Here is a 19,577-nt window from a genome sequence, read left to right as displayed (position 1 = left end):
TTCACTGAGGTTTTTTCCCCCCATTTAATCATCTAAAGTAAGAGGAATTTGTGCATTTTATACAGAATATTGCAGCATTAGGAGGCTGGGTGCATGGCAGCATGTGGGTTCTGTGCTTCATCAGGGATGATTTATGATTTTCAAAGTAAAGCCAGAAGAAAGAGGGAAGGGCAAATGTTTTCTGCACTCAGGGATGATGATGCTGGAGGATAAAGAAGGATAAAGTCAGTGCAACAGGTTGTGGATGCCCCCTCCCTGGAATGTTAAGAAGGATAAAGAACTTCCCTCTGCCCCATCTCTTTCTGCTCAGCCATTGGTACCTGAGTGCAGGTGACTGCTGAACACCCCATTCTGCTCTCCTGCCTGTAAAGCCCTCACTAGAGGAACAAGAGCTGCTGTGATGGGCAAACGTGGCCCCCTGGGCTTGGCCACCGGCCTCTGCAGGAGGACAGCGTGACCTGTGGTGGATGGGGACCCCAAGAAGGGAAAACTTCACACTGCCATAAACGTTACCACACCTGCTTTAGTCAAGGTTGAACCTTGAGCCTGGATTGAAAACCTCTGGTAAATGATTAACCCAGAAATGGCTTTGGTTAAACAACTTGATTTCTACAGAGCTTGGGATGGTGGAGGCTGCATCTTCATTAAGTCTTTCATTTCCCCCCCCATATGTTTCCCTGGCTGGAAAGAATAAGTGCACCTCTAGAAGTGAATTAAATTTGTAGCCCTTAAAATTTGGATTTATTTTTTTTTTTCTGTAGAATCATAGAATAGTTTTGGTTGAAAAAGACCTCTAAGATTTCCTTCTCTGCTCTGTGCTTCTTGGCTTTTTAATGAAATAAGAATCAGGGTTTATTAGGTTTTTAGTTGTTGTTGTTGCTGTTGTTATTATCAGTCCTATTATCTCAGAGTGTAATTCCTCTCCCTCACCTCTTCCTTGGGTTGTCTTTTACTACCTGGAACTTAAGAAGTAAAAGATCTGTATGAAAATGTGTCTGCATCAAGAGGAGTGTAGCCAGCAGGGCAAGGGAGGTTATTCTGCCCCTTTACTGTGTTCTGGTGAGACCCCCACCTCAAATACTGCGTCCAGTTCTGGTGTCCCCTGTGTAAGAGGGACAAAGAGCTGCTGGAGCAAGTCCAGAGGAAGGCCACAAAGATGACCCAAGAGCTGGAACACCTCTGCTTTGAGGACAGGCTGAGGGAGCTAGGGGTGTTCAGCCTGGAGAAGAGAGGGCTCTGAGGGGACCTTAGAGCTGCCTTCCAGTACCTGAAGGGATCCTACAGGAAGGCTGGAGAGGGACTTTTCATGAGGGTGTCTACTGACAGGACAAGGGGGAATGATTTGAAGCTGAGAGAGAGTAGGTTTGGCCTGGATCTTAGGAAGGTGTTCTTTAGGACAAGGGTGGTGAGACTCTGAAATAGGCTGCCCAGGGTGGTTATGGATGCCTCCTCCCTGGAAGTGTTGAAGGCCAGATTGGATGAGACCTTGAGCAACCAAGTCTGGTTGAGAGGTGTCCCTGCCCATGGCAGGGGGGTTGGAGTAGGTGATCGCTAAGGTCCTTCCCAACTTAAACCATTCTGTGATTCTAGGAAACCTCAAGGCATTCTGTTGTAGCTCTTCCAGGGGTCCTCCTGCACCATAATTCCTCCAGTTCTCCACGTTTTGGGGCAAGCAAATGATGTTTGACACAGCCAGGGCCTGCCAGCGGCTGGCGGCTTTCCACACAGTTAGTAAATATTAGCCTTATCTGATAAAGCCAGGCTGGAAGAGATAGGCCAGAAGCCTAGATTAAATTGCTGGCTATGACTTTATTAATTAATGTAATAATTTATGTTTAGTTTAGTAAGTTATGTCATCTGTTTTTACAGAATCCCAGACTGGTTTGTTTTGAAGGGACCTTAAAGACAATTTATGGTGGTGACACCTCCTACTGGAACAGGTTGCTGAACCTAACAGAATCAGAGTCCTACAATGGTTTAGGTTGGAAAGGGACCTCAGAGATCATCCAGTTCCAACCCCCTCCCCTGCCATGGCCAGGGATGCCTCTGAACTAGACTTGGTTGCTCAAAGGCTCATCCAGCCTTGCCTTGGAACAGCTCCAAAGAGTACACATCCACAACCACTCAGGGCAACCCATTCCAGAGTCTCACTGCCCTCATACTGAAGAACTTCTTCCTAAGATCCAGTCTGAACCTACTCTCAGAGTAAAACCAGGATCAGAATGATTTCCGATAGCAGGATAATACCAGAGTAGTTTCTCCTGGTTTTCTCTCCCCTATGGGTACATTTTCTGTGCCACTGATACAGAAAATGAGCCTTGTTTAAAAATTCAAGGTGGTTGCAGTGGATGGTGTTTGGCTCTGCCCTGAGTTCCTGTGACAGCTGATGGATGTTGCTTTACAAATGCTTTTGTCCAAAATCTGTAAGGGAGAAAGAGTTACAGTTTTGTATCTAAATTAGCTGCCTGTAAAACTGTGCACAGAAAGATGTTTCATCTTTTTCTGCCTTTAATCATTTTAATGTAATGAAGTTCTCAAGTTCAGCCTGGAGAAGAGAAGGCTCTGGGGAGACCTAATAGCAGCCTTCCAGCACCTGAAGGGAGCTACAGGAAGGCTGCAGAGGGACTGTTGGTAAAGACCTGCAGTGATAGGATGGCTTGAAATGAGACAAGAGGAGATTTGGATCAGATGTTAGGAAAAAGTTCTTTACCATGAGGGTGGTGAGACATTGGCACAGGTTGCCCAGGGAGGTTGTGGATGCCCCCTCCCTGGAGGTGTTCAAGGCCAGGTTGGATGAGGCCTTGAGCAACCTGGTCTGGTGGGAGGTGTCCCTGCCCACAGCAGGGGCGTTTTGAACTGGATGGTCTTCAAAGTCCCTTTCAAGCCAAACCATTCTATGAATCTGTGAATCACAGACAGCTTTGTGAGAAGTGGCAGAAGGAGATTTGAATCCTCAGGTTGAAAGGGACCCTCAGAGGTCATCTTGTCCAACCCCACTGCAGTCAGCAGGGACGCTTCCCTAACCGCGCAGTGTTGTGACCTATAAGCGCATATCCATTAGCTTCTTCCAGCCAATTTCATCACCAGAGGAGATGGGGCCATGCAAATAGCAGCTCCCATCCTCCAGTGCTCATTCCTCGAGCGCCTGGGCGCAGACGTGCCGGGCAGAAGTGAGGCTGAGCCTGTAATTAAAGATGCGTGTTTGTAAGGACAGCAAATAAATGTGACTGGCTTGAATTACCTTCTGCCATTATGTGGCTATCAAGTGCTGGATTGTGCAACCTTGGCATTTTGTTAGAGCTTTCTTTGCTCTTCAAAAGAAGACAAATTAATTAGGAAGCACAGAAAAGCCATCCTATGGATCACAAACAGGATTACAGTCTAGCGGTGACTGCTGCTTCACTTGACAGACAGCTAATGGTGGTTGGCAGCCTCTGGAGAGGGGTAGAGTAGAAGTTCTGCAGCACTTCACGAGTGTTTTCTGAACACAAAGGAGTGATTTGATGGATTTGAGTTCTTTTCCAAGTTCTGGGAAGAAGGTGGGCTTTTTCTCTTCCCTTTCTCCTCAAGGTCACCTCATTCTACTTCATTCTCAGTGCCAGGCTTTCCTATTGAAGCCATCACACTGCCCTTCTTCTGCTCTTAACCTTCTCTCCTTCCCACAGCTATTCATAGATTCACAGAATGGTTTCAGTTGGAAAAGATCTCAAAGTTCCAACCCCCCTGCCATGGGCAGGGACACCTCCCACTAGCCCAGGTTGCCTCATCCAGCCTGGCCTTGAACACTCCAGAGAGGGGACATCCACGACCTCTCTAAGCAACCCGTTCCAGTGTCTCATCACCCTCACTGTAAAGAATTCCTTCCTAATCTCCAGTCTAACTCTTGCCTCTTCCAGCTCAAAACCATGGCCCCTTGTCCTAGTACTACAAGCCCTCGTAAAAAGTCCTTCCCTGGCTTTCTTGTAGACCCTTTTCAGGTACTGGTCTTAACCTTCTCTCTTCTTTCCTGCAGTTGTTCCAGCATGTTCAGGCTGCTGCTTGGTTCTTTTCTGCTCAGCTCTCTTTGCTCTGGCTCAGATACAGGTCACATTCTCCCCTACTCACATCAGATTCTGTATTTTGGGAAGGTTTACATGTTCCTTAGTGTCTCTCTAGCATCTCAGCTTTTCTCTAGCACAAGTCATTGTCACTTTTCTCTGCCCTCTGGTTCCATATTTGTCAAAGTGTGGGCTTCATTGACACATTTATTCTGGTTTAGCTTTTATCCTGCTCTATTTGAGTGGTAGGATTCCCACTCTTCATGTCTGCTTTTATTATCTACCTCCCTCAAGGTACTAGCAAACGTGACAGCAGAAGGCCTTGGAGTAGCTGGACAAAGCATTTCTCCGTTGCCTTCTGGGGATGGGGCAGGTGGAGGTGAGCTGATCAACAACAGAGCCCTCCAAGGTGTTGGGAGGGTTCCAGTTGGGACTGGAATTTTAAGGGGGTTGAGAATGTTTGGGAACTCTACATTTTTTTGAAATGTGAGAGCCAATCTGGTTGGACCTTCTTGAGGAGAGGAGAAGGAATTTTCCATGCAAAAGCCAGCCCACATGCAAATGTTAAAGCCCACATCAGGGAACGTGGATGTTCTGGAGAGTTTCCAAGAAAGGCACCAAAGTCCTGGGGGGGATGGAAGTGTGATTTTTCTCTCTTCATCTGGGAAGTGGCTGGAACCCTGTTGCAAATTTTCTGTGAAAATGACTTGAAGTGATGCATAAAGTCTAGAAATTTTCATCTTAAAAGCTGAAAAGTTGGTGAAACTAAACTGAGCAAACTGAGCCTTGTAAGAGGAGGTGTTGAGAGAGCCTTGGAGTGGGGATGGGTCAGGTTTGGGCTCTCATGTTTACATGTGCTGGCTGGGATTAGCCCCTGAACTTTGGCACAGCCACTCTTGGTTCAGCCCTTCTGATTAGAAGCAGCTTGAAGGCGATTACGAGGGATTGTTTAGTGTTCTAACAATGATGGGGTTTGTTCAAGAACCAGCCCTGCAGTTGTAGATGGCCTCTGTGTTGACATAGGTAATCCCCATCCTGAAGTTTGGAATTGGTATCCTTTTGTTGTGGGGTGAAATGATCATTAATTGTTGTGAACATCTGGAAGCCCTGCCATGTGAGGAAGAGACTTAGAGAGCTGGGGCTGCTCAGCCTTGAGAAGAGAAGGCTCCAGGGTGATCTTAAAGCAGCCTTCTGGTACCAGACAGGGGCTACAGGAGAGCTGGGGAAGGACTTTGTACAAGGACTTGTGATAGGGTGAGAGGCAATGGCTTTGAGCTGGAAGAGGGGAGATTTAGACTGGAGATGAGGAAGCAATTCTTGACAGTGAGGGTGGGGATGCATTGGAACAGGTTTCCCAGGGAGGTTGTGGATGCCCCCTCCCTGGAGGTGTTCAAGGCCAGGTGGGATGAGGCCTTGAGCAACCTGGTCTGGTGGGAGTTGTCCCTGCCCATGGCAGGGGGTCAGAACTAAATATCTTGAAGGTCCTTCCCAACCCAAACCATTCCATCATTTTGTGATGATTCTATGACTCAATACCTTCTATTTCTTTATGCCTTTCAAAGCCCATCTGAATTCCTGTTAGTCTAGGGTTTTGCACCTTGAAGAGGGCACATGTTCCTTCTTGCACCCATGGACCAGTACATAAAGAGTGGCTACCGGGAGGATGGAGACTCCTTTGTACAAGGAGTCCCACGGAACAGACAAGGAGAGATGGGGACAAGTTACTGCTGGGGAGATTCCCATTGGACTCCAGGAGAAAATGTTTCCCTATGAGAACATTTGGACACTGGAATCATCTCCCAAAGGAAGTGGTGGATTCCCCTCCATTGGACAGTTTTAAGGCTCAGCTTGACAGGGTGCTGGGCCAGCTCATTTCAACTCTCTTGTTACCTAGAAAGGTTGGACCAGATGGTCTTTGGGGTCCCTTCCAACCTGGCATTCTGTCACTTAATTTGCACAGCTTCTTGCATATCCTAGTAGACAACTCCATGATGGTACTGGAAATTCAGCTCTTGCAGGGCTCAGTGCTGGGAATGTGAGAGTAATGAAAACAGTATGGAATTGAGAGTATGTTTCAAGAGTCACTTCTAAAGGATTTAAAGGATTTTAGGATAATTGTGCAAGAAACTTGGCTTGGGAGATGTGTGAGAGAAGTAATCCTGACCTGGTCAAACAGGCTGTGAAAATTCTGTGCAGCTTTGCTTATATGTTTTACAAACTTCATTCTTTAACTCTTTCAGAGACTGGTGAGCTTTGTGTGCAGAGCTGGGATGTTGGAGGAGGAGGACAATCCATGTCTTGCAGTTAGGAATGGTATGTTTGCCGGTATCCCACCAATCCTCACTCAAAGTACTTCTCTGCTTTTGTGTAGCCCTGGAATGAGATCAGATGTCAGCTCTTCTCCATCCACAACCTCAGCGACAACGGGACCACCTCCCAAGCTCTGCCTGGTTTGCTCGGACGAGGCCTCTGGCTGTCATTACGGGGTTCTGACCTGTGGCAGCTGCAAAGTCTTCTTCAAGAGAGCTGTGGAAGGTAAGGCATCTTTGGATGAATGAGCTGGTTGAAAACATAAAATCCACGTACATGCCATCCACAGTCCAGATCAGTCTCTTGAGGCGTACTGGAGTGCATGGGTTTGAATCATGGAATGGCTTAGGTTGGAAGGGACCTCAGAGATCTCTAGACACCCTTAAGAAAAGTCCCTCTCTGGCCTTCCTTCAGGTATTAAAAGGTAGCTCTAAGAACCCCCCTGGAGTCTTCTGTAGGCTGAACAAGCCCAGCTCTCTCAGCTTATCCTCATAGCAGAAGTGCTTCAGCCCTTGGATCATCTTTGTGGCCTCCTCTGGACTCACTCCAACAGCTCTGTGTTCTTCTTAGAAGAGGGACACCATTTCCTAGAATCCTACTGTAAAATCCCATCCATTCTATCACTGACATTTTCCTGGTGGATACCACTGATAATGAATTGATAAGGGCATTGAAGTGCCCTCCCTGAGCTTTGTATCCTGATAGCAATATACTGTTTGAGTTGTGTTACGAGCCAAGTTGGATGGGGCTTTGAGCAAGCTGGTTTGGTCAGATTTTAGATGATGCACAGCCTGGCTGTAAGTATATGTACATCAAAAACCTCTTCTGTCATCCATAAAGCATAAAGAATTCGGGTAGACCAGGGTGGTTCAATTTTTTTTGGCTATCCTAGGATTATGGGTTTTTTATATTAAGTTTTTATTTAAGTATAAAGGTCCTGGCTTTTGTCTTACTCTTTTTCTAGTGCTTCTTTATTGAGGGAAGCAAGGATGTGACTTTATACAAGGGACAAGGGGGAAATGGATTGAAGCTGTAAGAGAGGAGATTTAAACTGGAGGAGATTAGGGTGAAATTCTTGACAGTGAGGGTGGTGAGACACTGGAACAGGTTGCCCAGGGAGGTTGTGGATGCCCCCTCCCTGGAGGTGTTCAAGGCCAGGTTGGATGAGGCCTTGAGCAACCTGGTCTGGTGGGAGTTGTCCTTGCCCATAGCAGGGGGGTGGAATGAGATGATTTTTAAGGTCCCTCCCAAGCCAACCCATTCCATGATTCTCTGATAATGGTGCATTATCTGCACTGTCCATTCCATTTACATTTAGCAAATGCTCCCATTTTCTCCCAGTGCAAAAGGCTCTATTGTTGTCTTGGCTTTTTCACTTACTTTCTTTTCTCGCTGGCTGTTGGTTGTGTTTCTTTGTCCCCTTTATATCCAGACACTTGTTTGTGTGCATTAGATTTGTGGGGTTTGTGATCTGTAAGATTGTATTTTAGCTGGTTTGTGTGTAAAACTGTACAGCATATCTGGTGTGTGTCAGGGTAGTGGGGCTGGGCAGGTTTCCCTTGAAGCAACAGTGGCTGAATTCCATCTCCACGTATGTTCTTTGCAGGGTAACTAGGTCACGAGAACGTGTGTGTGGCTTGGGGTCATGGAGATCTTGAAAGTATTGGGGCTGTTCAGCCTGGAGAAGAGAAGGCTACAGGGAGACCTTAGAGCTGCATTTCAGTATCTGAAGGGGATCTGTAGGAAGGCTGGGGAGGGGCTGGTTAAAAGCACTTGTAGTGGTAGGATGAGGGGCAGTGGTTTTCAACCGGAGCCGGGCAGGTTTAGGCTGGATATTAGGAGGAGGCTTCTTGCAATGAGGGTGTTGTAATACTCTAACAGGTTGCCCAGAGATGTGGTTAAGGCCCCATCCTTGGAGACACTGAAGATCAGACTTGCTGTAGCCCTGGGCAGCCTGCTCTAGTTGGAGGTGTCCCAGCTGAGTGCAGAGGGGGTTGGACAAGATGAGCTTTGAGGGTCCCTTCCACCCTGATACTGTCTGTGAATCTGTGAGATTTCTCTCTGATCAGAGGAAGAAAATCATTCTGGAAAATAGAGATGATGGAAAACTACACCTGAAGATGTGCAATAAGTTATCTGTGCTCTTGGGGCTGCTTAAGCAGCCATTTAATAATGAACTGGGTTGCAGATCTGTGTCTTACTCTTCAGTATCAGAGATGCAGAAAACTTGAGAGCACATCCTCAGTGTCTCTGGAAGGGCAATGGTTCCTGTGTTCTGGAATTGTGGCCTTGTGGTTGCAGCCTTACTGGTTTGAGGAGGGCTCTGAAGAGCTGGTCTGGTGAGGAGAGGCTGAGGGAGCTGGGGTTGTTTAGCCTGGAAAAGAGGAGGCTGAGGGGAGACCTCATTTGTCTCTGCAGCTACCTAAAGAAGGTTGGAGTGAGGTGGGGGTTGATCTCTTTTCTCTAGTATGAGATTATGGAACAAGAGGAAATGGCTTGAAATTGTGCCAGGGGAGATTTAGGTTGGGCATGAGGAACAATTTCTTTGCTGCAAGAGTGGTCAGGCTTCGGAACAGGCTGCCCAGGGAGGTGGTGAATTCACCATCCCTGGAGGTGTTCAAGAAACCTGTGGCCATGGCACCTGGGGATGTGGTTTAATGGCCATGATGGTGGTGTGTCAATGATTGGGCTGGATGATCTTAGAGGGCTCTTCCAACCTTAAAGCTGCTGTGGTTTTGTGATGCTTCATGAAGCTTTGCTGGGTATTTAGAAGTGAATCAAACCATCCTTTTTTGCTAATGTTTCTGTGCTCTGGGGTTCACTGAAGGAGAAGATTGTGACCAAGTCGAGACATCATTCACTCTGGGAGCACTTTCTCCCAGTTCCCAGCTCACTGGATGCAGTTGGGAGCACTGCAGAACTGCAGAGCCTCTCAGAGGGGTTGGAAAAGTCAAGTTCACATTTCAGTCTCTGCTAGTCACAGGGGAAGGATGTCACTTGCGTGGGAAGCTGAAGCTGTTTCTGAAGGATATGGAAAGCCAGTAGGAGCTCCAGTGAAAAGTACTGTGCTGCTTGGGCTCTCCAGGACTCCCAGCTGGTCTTGACTGGAGTTACACTTCTGTTTAGAGCCAGGCTCTTCATGTGAAGCAAATAATTACAGAATAGATTCATAGAATGGTTGGGGTTGGAAGGAATCTAGTTCCAAGCCCTCTGCCATGGCCAGGGGTACCTTCACTGAATTTGGTTGTTCAAGGCCTCTTTGCTTGGTGCCATGGTTTAGCTGATTAGGTAGTGTTGGATGATAGGTTGGACTCGATCTCAGAGGTCTTTTCCAACCTGGTTAATTCTATTCTATTCTATCCAACCTGGCCCTCCATGGAGGGGCACAACCTCCCTGGGCAACCTGTTTCAGTGTCTCACCACCCTCACTCTAAAGAATTTCTTCCTAACCTCCAGTCTAAATCTCCTCTCTTCCAGCTTGAAGCAATTGCCCCTTGTCCTGTCACCACAGGTCCTTGTCAAAAGTCCTCCCCAGCTTTCTTGTGGCCCCCTTCAGGTACTGGAAGGCTGCTCTGAGGTGTCCCTGGAGTGTTATCTTCTTCAGGCTGAACAGCCCCAACTCTCTCAGCTGGCCCCATAAGGGAGGTTCTCCAGCCCTCTGATCATTTTCCTGGCCTCTTCTAGACCTGCTCCAACAGTTCCATGTCATTCTTGTTCTGTGGGCACCAGAACTGGACACAGTGCTCCAGGCAGGGTCTCACCAGAGCAGAGAAGAGGGACAGAATCACCTCCCTCATCCTGTAGGTCACACTGCTTTTGATGCAGCCCAGGACACAGGTTCTAAATGTTTGGTTACAATCAGATCAGTGGCTCTCCCTCAGAAGAAGCAATATGTGCCAGCTAGATGTATCTGATGGCAATGGGTTTGCCCATCCTCAAGCTGCATCAAATCACCAAAATTCAAGACCATCCCAGTGATTCCTTCAGATCAGTGATGCTACTTGCCCCATCATATGTCAGCTGTAGTAGTGTTAAAAACATAAGCAGGCTTGAAGGTGAAAAACTGCAATAAATTCCTCAAGGCTTTAATTTTTATTGTCCCACAGATTAGCCCAACCTTAATCCTTCCAATTTGACATGGTGGAGCTTTTCAGGAGCTCTTCCAGCATCTCCTAGTTCTAGTATATACTTTAAGGAATAAATAATTCCCTTTTGTCTCTTCCAGCCATGTTTCTTATTAGGAACATATGTCAAGAGAATTTGTTTGTGCAATATCCTTTCCACTAGTAGCTGCCAGACACCTGTCAGTGTACAGATCAAGCTGACTCGGCACGTTGGTTACCCAGCCTGCAGCCTGCAGCCCTTCTTTGTACCTTCACACACGTGTGCTGTGCTGGAAATAAGCACAGAAACTGAAAGTAGCAGTACCTAGAAAATCCATGTAATTGTATGTCCTTCAGCAAAGAGTAGAACTCCAGAGGAGAAGAGGAAGGATGAAGGTGGGACAACAAGACATGCTTCTGCATGATTCTTCATGCAGACAGAACCTTCTTTAGTCATGAGGTCTGTGGACAGGTTGGACTTGATGATCTCTGAGGTGTCTTCCAACCTTGGTGATTCTGTGATTCTCCAGGAGCCCAGAGTGCACAAAGCCATCCTGTTCTAGTTATTTTCGTGGTGCTTTGAAGTCTTCATGGTTCAGTCTCTCCCATCCCAGAACCAGCCCAGTTCACCTCCCAGCATGTTACCCTCACCCTGCTGCCAACCCAGATCTTCAGCACTCCTCCTCACCTCCGCTTCCTCACCTTGCTTCTGATCCTCACACCTCCCCTCCACACATACCCCCAACACCTCTGCCTCCTGCTCTGCTCCAGATTGTCACTGCCCTTCAGCATTTTTAGTTCTGTTTCCCCAAATCCTTTGTCTTCAGTTTCTAACCTTTTTACACACTGGTGTCCTCAAGTGGGCCAAAACTCACAGTGCTTCAGAGCCTCAGGCACCGAGTTGTACTGTGGGCACTGCAAAACTGAGAGTGTCCAACCTCTCTGGGAGGAATCTCCTCTCATAAATCCTCTTGGAAACAGCTTTGTTTGCTCACTACCAGTTTCACCAGTGCATTGTTAATGAAGTATCTTTGGGTTTTGAGGGGCAAAGCTAACTGAAGTCCTTCCTTGTGCAGCTGGCACATCCTCTGGGCAGCAGTCAGCTGTGAACCTAAATCATAGAACTGTAGAGTGGTAGGGCTTGGAAGGGACCTCCAGAGATCATGAAGTCAAAGCCCACTGCCAGAGCAGGATCACCTGGGGCCAGCCACAGGAACACATCCAGATGGGTCTGGAGAACAGGTCTGATGAGGAGCAGCTAAGGGAACTGGGATTGTTTAGCCTGGAGAAGAGGAGGCTGAGGGGAAACCTCCTTGTTCTCTACAACTCCCTGAAAGGAGGTCACCGTGAGGTGAGGGTTGTTCTTTTCCCCTAGTATCAGGTGATAGAAGGAGAAGAAATGGCCTGAAACTGTGCCAGGGGAGGTTTAGGTTGGACATCAGGAAGAATTTCTTGCTGCAAGAGTGGTCAAGATTTGGAACAGGCTGCCCAGGGAGGTGGTGGAGTCACCATCCCTGGAGGTGTTCAAGAAACCTGTGGCCATGGCACTTTGGGGCATGGTTTAATGGCCATGGTGGTGTTGTGTCGATGATTGGACTGGATGATCTTAGAGGGCTCTTCCAGCCTTAATGCTGCTGTGATTTTGTGATTCTTCATGAAGCTTTGCTGGGTATTTAGGCTGCCCAGGGCAGTGGTGGAGTCACCATCCCTGGAGGTGTTGAAGAAATACGTGGACTGGCACCTGGGGACATTGGTTTAGTGGCCATGGTGGTGTTGGGTTGATGGTTGGATTGGATGATCTTAGCTTTTCCAACCCAAACCATTCTCCGATGCTCTGGGTACTGATCTTGTTTCCACAAGAAATTAAGTACGGTTAGCCAAGATGTTACTTAGTCCCCAGGTCCTTAACACTACTGAAGGAATGACTTCATCTGCTGCTCTGGTGGTGGAGCTTACAGCTGTTGTGTGTCTCTGTGCCCACAGGGCAGCACAACTACCTGTGTGCGGGGAGGAACGACTGCATCATCGACAAGATCCGAAGGAAAAACTGCCCGGCCTGCCGCTACCGCAAATGTCTCCAGGCTGGCATGAACCTCGAAGGTAACTTCACATCTGCCTTGTTTTCCAGTCCTAGACAATAAAGGTCATGCTGCTTGTGAAGCTGAAGCAATTATTTGAGCAGCACTTCAATATGTTGAAAGTGATGCATTTCATTGGGGGGCAGGGGGAGGAGCGTTTGAATGCAGAGCAAAGGGGTTTAATGCTAATACTTCTCCTGGCCTTTCCTCTCCATTCTCAGTGGCTCTGTCCCTCGGTGTGTTCAGCACAAGTGAGTCATCCACACAAAAGAGGGTTGTTTTTTCTTCCTGTCAGCACACGTATCTTGATGCTTTCTCACTGAATCTGAGACAGCAGAACTTCAGAAGAACTCCTGTTGGGAAGCGTTACGCTTGCTCCTCCTTACGCAGGGAGAGACCTGACACTGAAACCAGAGGGAAAGCCCAGAGACACAGATCTGAAGTTGAAGAGAGGCTGATTCATACAATCCCAGAATGGTTTGGGTTGGAAGGGACCCCAAAGATCATTTAGTTCCAGCGCCCTTGCCATAGGCAGGGACAACTTCCACTAGCCCAGGTTGCTCAAGGCCTCATCCCACCTGGCCTTGAACACCTCCAGAGGGGATATCCACAACCTCCCTGGGCAACCTGTTCCAGTGTCTCACCACCCTCACTGTCAAGAATTTCTCCCTAATCTCCAGTCTAAATCTCCCCTTCCCCAGCTCAAAGCCATTGCCTCTCGTCATGTCACTACAAGCCCTTGTACAAAGGTTCCTCCCCAGTTTTCTTCTAGGCCCCTCTCAGATACTGATGTCTTCAGACTGGAGAAAAGGAAAATGCATTTTGTTCATATTGTGAATTCTTCTATCAGAATCTCTAGCAAAGACAAGTTAAATAGATACATTGGGATGTACCATTGCCTATTCTCTGCTGCATCCTGGATGGCTTATGCGAAACTGAAAGACAACATCAACAAAAGATTTAGCAGCAGTTGTAAAATGGCACCAAACATTTTTATTAGTGTCAGCTGTGGCTTATGCTTGATATTTTGTTTTCCTTGAGCTGTAGAGGGGAATACCACTTCTTGCTGGGGTAGTTAGCAAGGTCATATCTTTATAATCAAAATGGTCAGGTAGAGTAAAAATGTCAGGAATGTGTTTGGCAGATACAAATGGGAAGAGAGCTTTATTTCTATCAGGGATACTATCCTTGAGTAAAATGTGAGTGGTGAAGAAAGCTGGGGAGGGACTTTTGACAAGGGCTTGTGATGCTAGGATGAGGGGCAATGGCTTGGAGCTGAAAGAGGGGAGCCTTGCTGTGCCTGACCTCCAGTATCTCCAGGGATGGGGCCTCAACTACTTCCCTGGGTAAGCTGTGTTCACCACCCTCACGGTGAAGAATTTGTTCCCAACATCCAGTCTGAATCTCCTCTAATTTCAAACCATTGCCCCTTGTCCTATCACTGTAGACCTTTGCAAACAGTCATAGAATCATAGAATCAATAAGGTTGGAAGAGACCTCAAAGATCATCAAATCCAACCTGTCACCCAAGACCTCATGACTACTAAATGTCCAATCCCCTCTTGAACACCTTCAGGGATGGTGACTCCACCACCTCCCTGGGCAGCACATTCCAATGGGCAACTCTCTCTGTGAAGAACTTTCTCCTCACCTTGAGCCTAAGCTTCCCCTGGTGCAGCTTGAGACTGTGTCCTCTCGTTCTGGTGCTGGTTGCCTGGGAGAAGAGACTGCAGTCCTTCTGCAGTCTTCTTGTAGCCCCCTTCAGGTACTGGAAAGCTGCTATTAGGTCTCCCCACAGTCTTCTCTTGTCAAGGCTGAACAACCACAGCTCCCTCAGCCTATCTTTGCAGGAGAGGTTCTCCAGGCCTCTGATCACCTTCATGGCCTCCTCTGGTCCTCCAGAATGTCCATGTCCTTCTCATGTTGAGGAGTTCAGATCTGGACACAGCACTCCAGATGAAATCTCCCTGGAGCAGAGCAGGGGGCAGAATTGCCTCTCTCAGTCTGCTTTTGATGCAGCCCTGGATGCTGTGGGCCTTCTGGGCTGCAAATGCACATAAATAAAGCTCCTCATTATGGATATTGCTCTAATAGTAAATATTTCCATTCCAGCATCAAGTTGTGTGAGCTCTTTTTCAAGTAGATACCAATGTGGCTATGTCAGGCTGTGGGATGTGTTCTTGGAGCTGCCTTTTGCACCAAAGAAAATGAAAATGGAATGAGGTCGGACACTCGCCGCTTTCCACAGGGAGCTTGGAGCCCTTCCAGCTATAGTTTGTTTGCCTGAAGTTTGGCACAGAGAATCCTAGAAAAGAGGGACTTTCTGGAGGATGGATATTGTTATATAAGTTGTTGGGAAGAGGAGGGGGGGACTGAGAGGGAAAAGGGAACTAGAATCTCAGCAGCGCAAAAATGGGAGAGCTCAGGGTAGAGCAAAGCAGTGAAAAACACCCATGGAAAAGATGATTTATCAGATCTGAACAGATGGTGGACTGGTCCTACAGAAGGACTGGTAGAAAGGAAAACTGGAAGACAGCATGAAGTGCAGAAGAGACTAAGATACTGTTCCTTTTATCTTGCCCCAGAATCATAGAATGGTTGGCATTTAAAGGGAAGGATCATTGAGTCCAACCCCCTGCAAAAGCAGTATCACCTAGGGCAGGACACACAGGGACACATCCAGATGAGTCTTGAAAGTCTTAAGAGGAGACTCTACAGCTTCTTTGGGCAGCCTGCTCCAGAGCTCCAGCACCCTCACAGTAATGAAGTGTCTCTTCCTGTTGAGGTGGAACCTCCTGTGTTCCAGCTCGTACCCATTGTTCCTTGTCGTATCACTGAGCACCACTGAAAAGAGCCTGGCACCTTCATCCTGAAACCCACCTCTCAGTTATTTATAGACATTGATAAGATCCCCTCTCAGCCTTCTCTTCTCAAGACTAAAGAGCCCTAGGTTTCTCAGTCTTTCTTCACAGGAGAGATGTTCAAGTCCCTTCATCATCCTGCAGCTCTCCATTAGACTGTCTCCACCATATGCCTGTCTCTCTTGAACTGAGGAGCCCAGAGCTGGGTACAGTATTCCAGGTGTGGTCTCAATAGGGCAGAGTTTTGGAGTTAGACTTCAGGAATGCCTGTTGTTTAAGAGTTAAATTTGCATACAAATTAAACAGCAATTTCTAATTAGTCATCAGGTGGCTCCTCGGTGCATAAACAATGGTTAGAAGCAGCCACTTCATGACTAGCAGGAGATCAAAACGCCCTCGCACCTCACCCCAAAGGCTCCTTTCACCTGACCTTACTTGCTGGGAGACTTCTTCCATGCCCTCATGACACCCCACCTGCAGTACTGTGTCCAGTTCTGATGCAACAGGCTGAACAACCCCACCTCTCCCAGCCTGGCCACATAAGGGAGGTGCTCAATCATCTTCATGGCCTCCTCTGGACCCTCTCCAGCAGGTCTATGTTCTTCTTATGCTGGGAGTCCCATATCTGGACACAGCACTCCAGGTGAGGTCTCACCAGAGCAGAGGGGCAGAATCACCTCTCTCTGTCTCTTGGCCATACTGCTTTTGATGCAGCCCAGAATGCCACTATTCTTCTGGACTGTAGGTGCCCACTGCTGGATCATGTCCAGCTTCTCAGCCACCAGCACTCCCAAGTCATTTTCCACAGGGCTGCTTTCTGTCACCTCATCCCCCAGCCTGTACTGGTAATGAGGACTGCTCAGACCCAGGTGCAGGACCCTGCACTTGGTCTTTCTTATTGAACCTTGTGAGGCTCACCTGGGCCCACCTCTCTAACTAGTCCAGGTCCTTCTGAATACCATCCTGTCCCTCTAGCATATCAACAGCACCACTCATCTTGGTGTCATCTGCAAACCTGGTGATGGTGCACTCAGTCCTGCTGTCTGTAGAACTGATAATAATTAAACAGTGGTGGTCCTAGTATGGACCCCTGAGGGACACCACTTGTCACTGATCTCCATCTGGACATTGAGCCATGAAGATTCTCTGGTACATTCATACCTTGAGCCGTTCTTATCACCCTATTCTGCCACTTCTGTGTCTTTATGGCATGTTTTTTGGGACACAGGGGGCTGGAGAGACATAAAAGTCTGAAGCTGCAGGTAGCAGAGATTTATTCAGTAGAATGAGGATGTTTTGTGCCTTCATTTCTTTGAGTTCTCATTTCCGCTCCCATCGTTAATTGACCCTCAGCATTCCCTGGCACTCTTTCTCCTTCTGATGTCTTTGAACAAAAGATTTATTGTTGAGTTTTTAAGCTTGTAAAAAATCATCTCTAATTTTTTTCAGCCTTTCATGCTGCATTTTATAGTTAAACTCTTGGCAGTTTATAGAGGCTTTTTTTCTGCTGTTCTTCATTTACGAATTCATGGCAGTTTTTCCGAGGCTGTCTTCCTCTCTCTGTGTGCCCTGCTCTGGACCTGCAGTGGGTTCTGGCATTGCAAATCCCATTTTAGAGGTGAGGTGTGTGGTCTCTCCCAGGTTGGTGAAGCATGGAGGATGAGGGGAGGTCTTCTGGTTCTCTGCAGCTACCTCCTCTTCTCCAGGCTGAACATCCCAACGTCCCTCAGCTGCTCCTCACCAGACCTCTTCTCCAGACCCTTCACCAGCTTTGTTGCCCTTCTCTGGCCAGGCTCCAGTAGGTCAATGTCATAGAATCATGGAATCACCAAGGTTGGAAAAGACCTCAAAGATCATCAAGTCCAACCTGTCACCCAAGACCTCATGACTACTAAACCATGGTACCAAGTGCCACGTCCAGTCCCCTCTAGAACACCTCCAGGGATGGTGACTCCACCACCTCCCTGGGCAGCACATTCCAATGGTTAACAACTCTCTCTGTGAAGAACTTTCTCCTCACCTCCAGCCTAAACTTCCCCTGCTGCAGCTTGAGACTGTGTCCTCCTGTTCTGGTGCTGGTTGCTAGAGAGAAGAGACCAACCCCTTCCTGGCTACAACCTCCCTTCAGGTAGTTGTAGAGGGCAATGAGGTCACCCCTGAACCTCCTCTTCTCCAGGCTAAACAGCCCCAGCTCCCTCAGCCTCTCCTCACAGGGCTGTGCTCAAGGCCTCTCCCCAGCCTCGTTGCCCTTCTCTGGACACGTTCAAGTGTCTCAATGTCCTTCTTAAACTGAGGGCCCCAGAACTGGACACAGTACTCAAGGTGTGGCCTAAGCAGTGCTGAGTACAGGGGCACAATGACTTCCCTGCTCCTGCTGGCCACACTATTTCTGATGCAGGCCAGGATGCCATTGGCCTTCTTGGCCACCTGGGCACACTGCTGGCTCATGTTCAGCCAGCTGCCAATCAGCACCCCCAGGTCCCTTTCTGTTTGGCAGCTCTTCAGCCACTCCGGCCCCAGCCTGTAGCACTGCATGGGGTTGTTGTGGCCTTCCTGGAGTGAGGGGCCAAAGCCAGGATTCAAGGTGTGGCCTCACGAGTGCTGAGTAAAATGAGACACATGCTTTAAGAAGGTAGCTTTGAGAAACAGAAGAGAAAAATAGTTTTACAAATAGAATTTGCCTGATGTTAACAAAAAGAGAATTTGTTTGGTGTATAAATATGGGAACCTATTTGGTGTGTGTTGTATGAAATCCTGGGGCAACAAAGGTGGTGGAGGGTCTGGAGAATAGATCTGGTGAGGGGCAGCTGAGGGAACTGGGGTTGTCCAGTCTGGAGAAGAGGAGGCTGAGGGGAGAGCTTCTGGCTCTCTACAGCTCCCTTGAAGGAGGTTGCAGTGAGGTGGGGTTGGTCTCTTCTGCCTAGTATCAGGTGATAGAACAAGAAGAAATGGCCTGAAATTGTGCCAGGGGAGGCTTAGGTTAGACATGAGAAACAATTTCTTTGCTGCAAGAGTGATCAGGCATTGGAACAGGCTGCCCAGGGAAGTGGTGGAGTCACCGTCCCTGGAGGTGTTCAAGAAATGTGGGGACATGGTTTAATGGTCCTGGTGGTGTTGGGTTGATGGTTGGACTGGATGATCTTAGAGATCTTCTCCAAGCCAGACAATTCTCTCAGTGTCTGCTGAGGTGCACAGGCTGCCAGCCCCACGGGCAGGAAGCCTGTGTGGTACAAAAGAACCTGCATGGCATTGCTGGGTGCCAGACTGCAGGGGCTGGGGGGGTTTTCTTTTTGTTTCTTTTTAACAGAAAATGCCTTTTTTTTTTTTTTTTTGCCATGCTGAGTTAATCTGTCTGGATTATCTTCTGTGATTTGCCCTCAGGAGCTGGCTTTAAATGGGTGGCGTTTTAGATCTGAGAAGAAAGGGTAAAGAAATCCATTATCTCAACCTTTCTTTTTTTTGTTGGTGAGTTACAGCTGTAGATCTGAGCCAGGTCTGGTAGCACAGCCTCATAAAAATCCTTGCATAATCCATTGTCTTGTCAGGTTTCTTTTGTTTCTCATTTTACTAGACATTCAGGGCTGGAAATGCTCCATACCAGGTGTCTGCTTTGAGCTGAAGACATCTGCATGGGAATTGAAGTCAAATTAGCTCTTTTGCTGTGGAGAACAAGGGTGGTTGGGCAAAAAAAAAGAAGAAAAAAGAAAGCCAGGATTTGAGAGCAACCATTTAAAGAAGAACTTGTTTATCTTGAGGGTTATGAAGCACTGGAACAGGCACTTAGAGGTGGTAGATGCCCTATCCGTGGCAACATTCAACTCGCTGGATGGGGCTCTGAGCTGTCTGGTGTATTAATGGATGTCCTTGCTGACTGCAGTGGGCTTGGACTGGATGAGCTCAAAAGGTCCCTTCCAACCCAAACTATTCCATGGTTCTATGATTTCAAAATTCAGATGGGAATAACAAGGAGCTCTTTGGAAGTTGCAGATGACATTTGCTATTCTCACATGACGGTCCTGGCAAACAGGGCCAGTCTCTAAACCGTTGGGAAACTGCAGTTTGTACAAAGCCCAGGGAGGATTTTGTCTCTTTAGCGCTTTCTGAAGGCTCTGTCCTCACCAGAGGGACAAACAGGGGTTTTATGAGTTGTCAGGCTGCAGAGTTGGTGTGTTTCTGATGATTTCTGTT

At 47.8% G+C, this 19,577-nt stretch overlaps 1 protein-coding gene across 1 annotated transcript in view; it reads left to right on the top strand.

Annotated features, from left to right (window-relative positions):
• NR3C1 (nuclear receptor subfamily 3 group C member 1) overlaps positions 1 to 19,577 on the top strand; it is an 87,821-nt gene that overhangs the window by 47,068 nt on the left and 21,176 nt on the right. The window contains exons 3-4 of the mRNA XM_054168490.1: positions 6,409 to 6,572; positions 12,434 to 12,550. Of these exons, the coding sequence (XP_054024465.1) occupies positions 6,409 to 6,572; positions 12,434 to 12,550 (281 nt within the window). The remainder of the gene's footprint in view (positions 1 to 6,408; positions 6,573 to 12,433; positions 12,551 to 19,577) is intronic.

This window comes from Dryobates pubescens, chromosome 16 (genome assembly GCF_014839835.1).
Source record: "Dryobates pubescens isolate bDryPub1 chromosome 16, bDryPub1.pri, whole genome shotgun sequence".
Taxonomy (NCBI): Eukaryota; Metazoa; Chordata; class Aves; order Piciformes; family Picidae; genus Dryobates; species Dryobates pubescens.
Note: the sequence above shows the minus strand (reverse complement) of the source record. Positions and strands in the feature narration are given on the sequence as shown.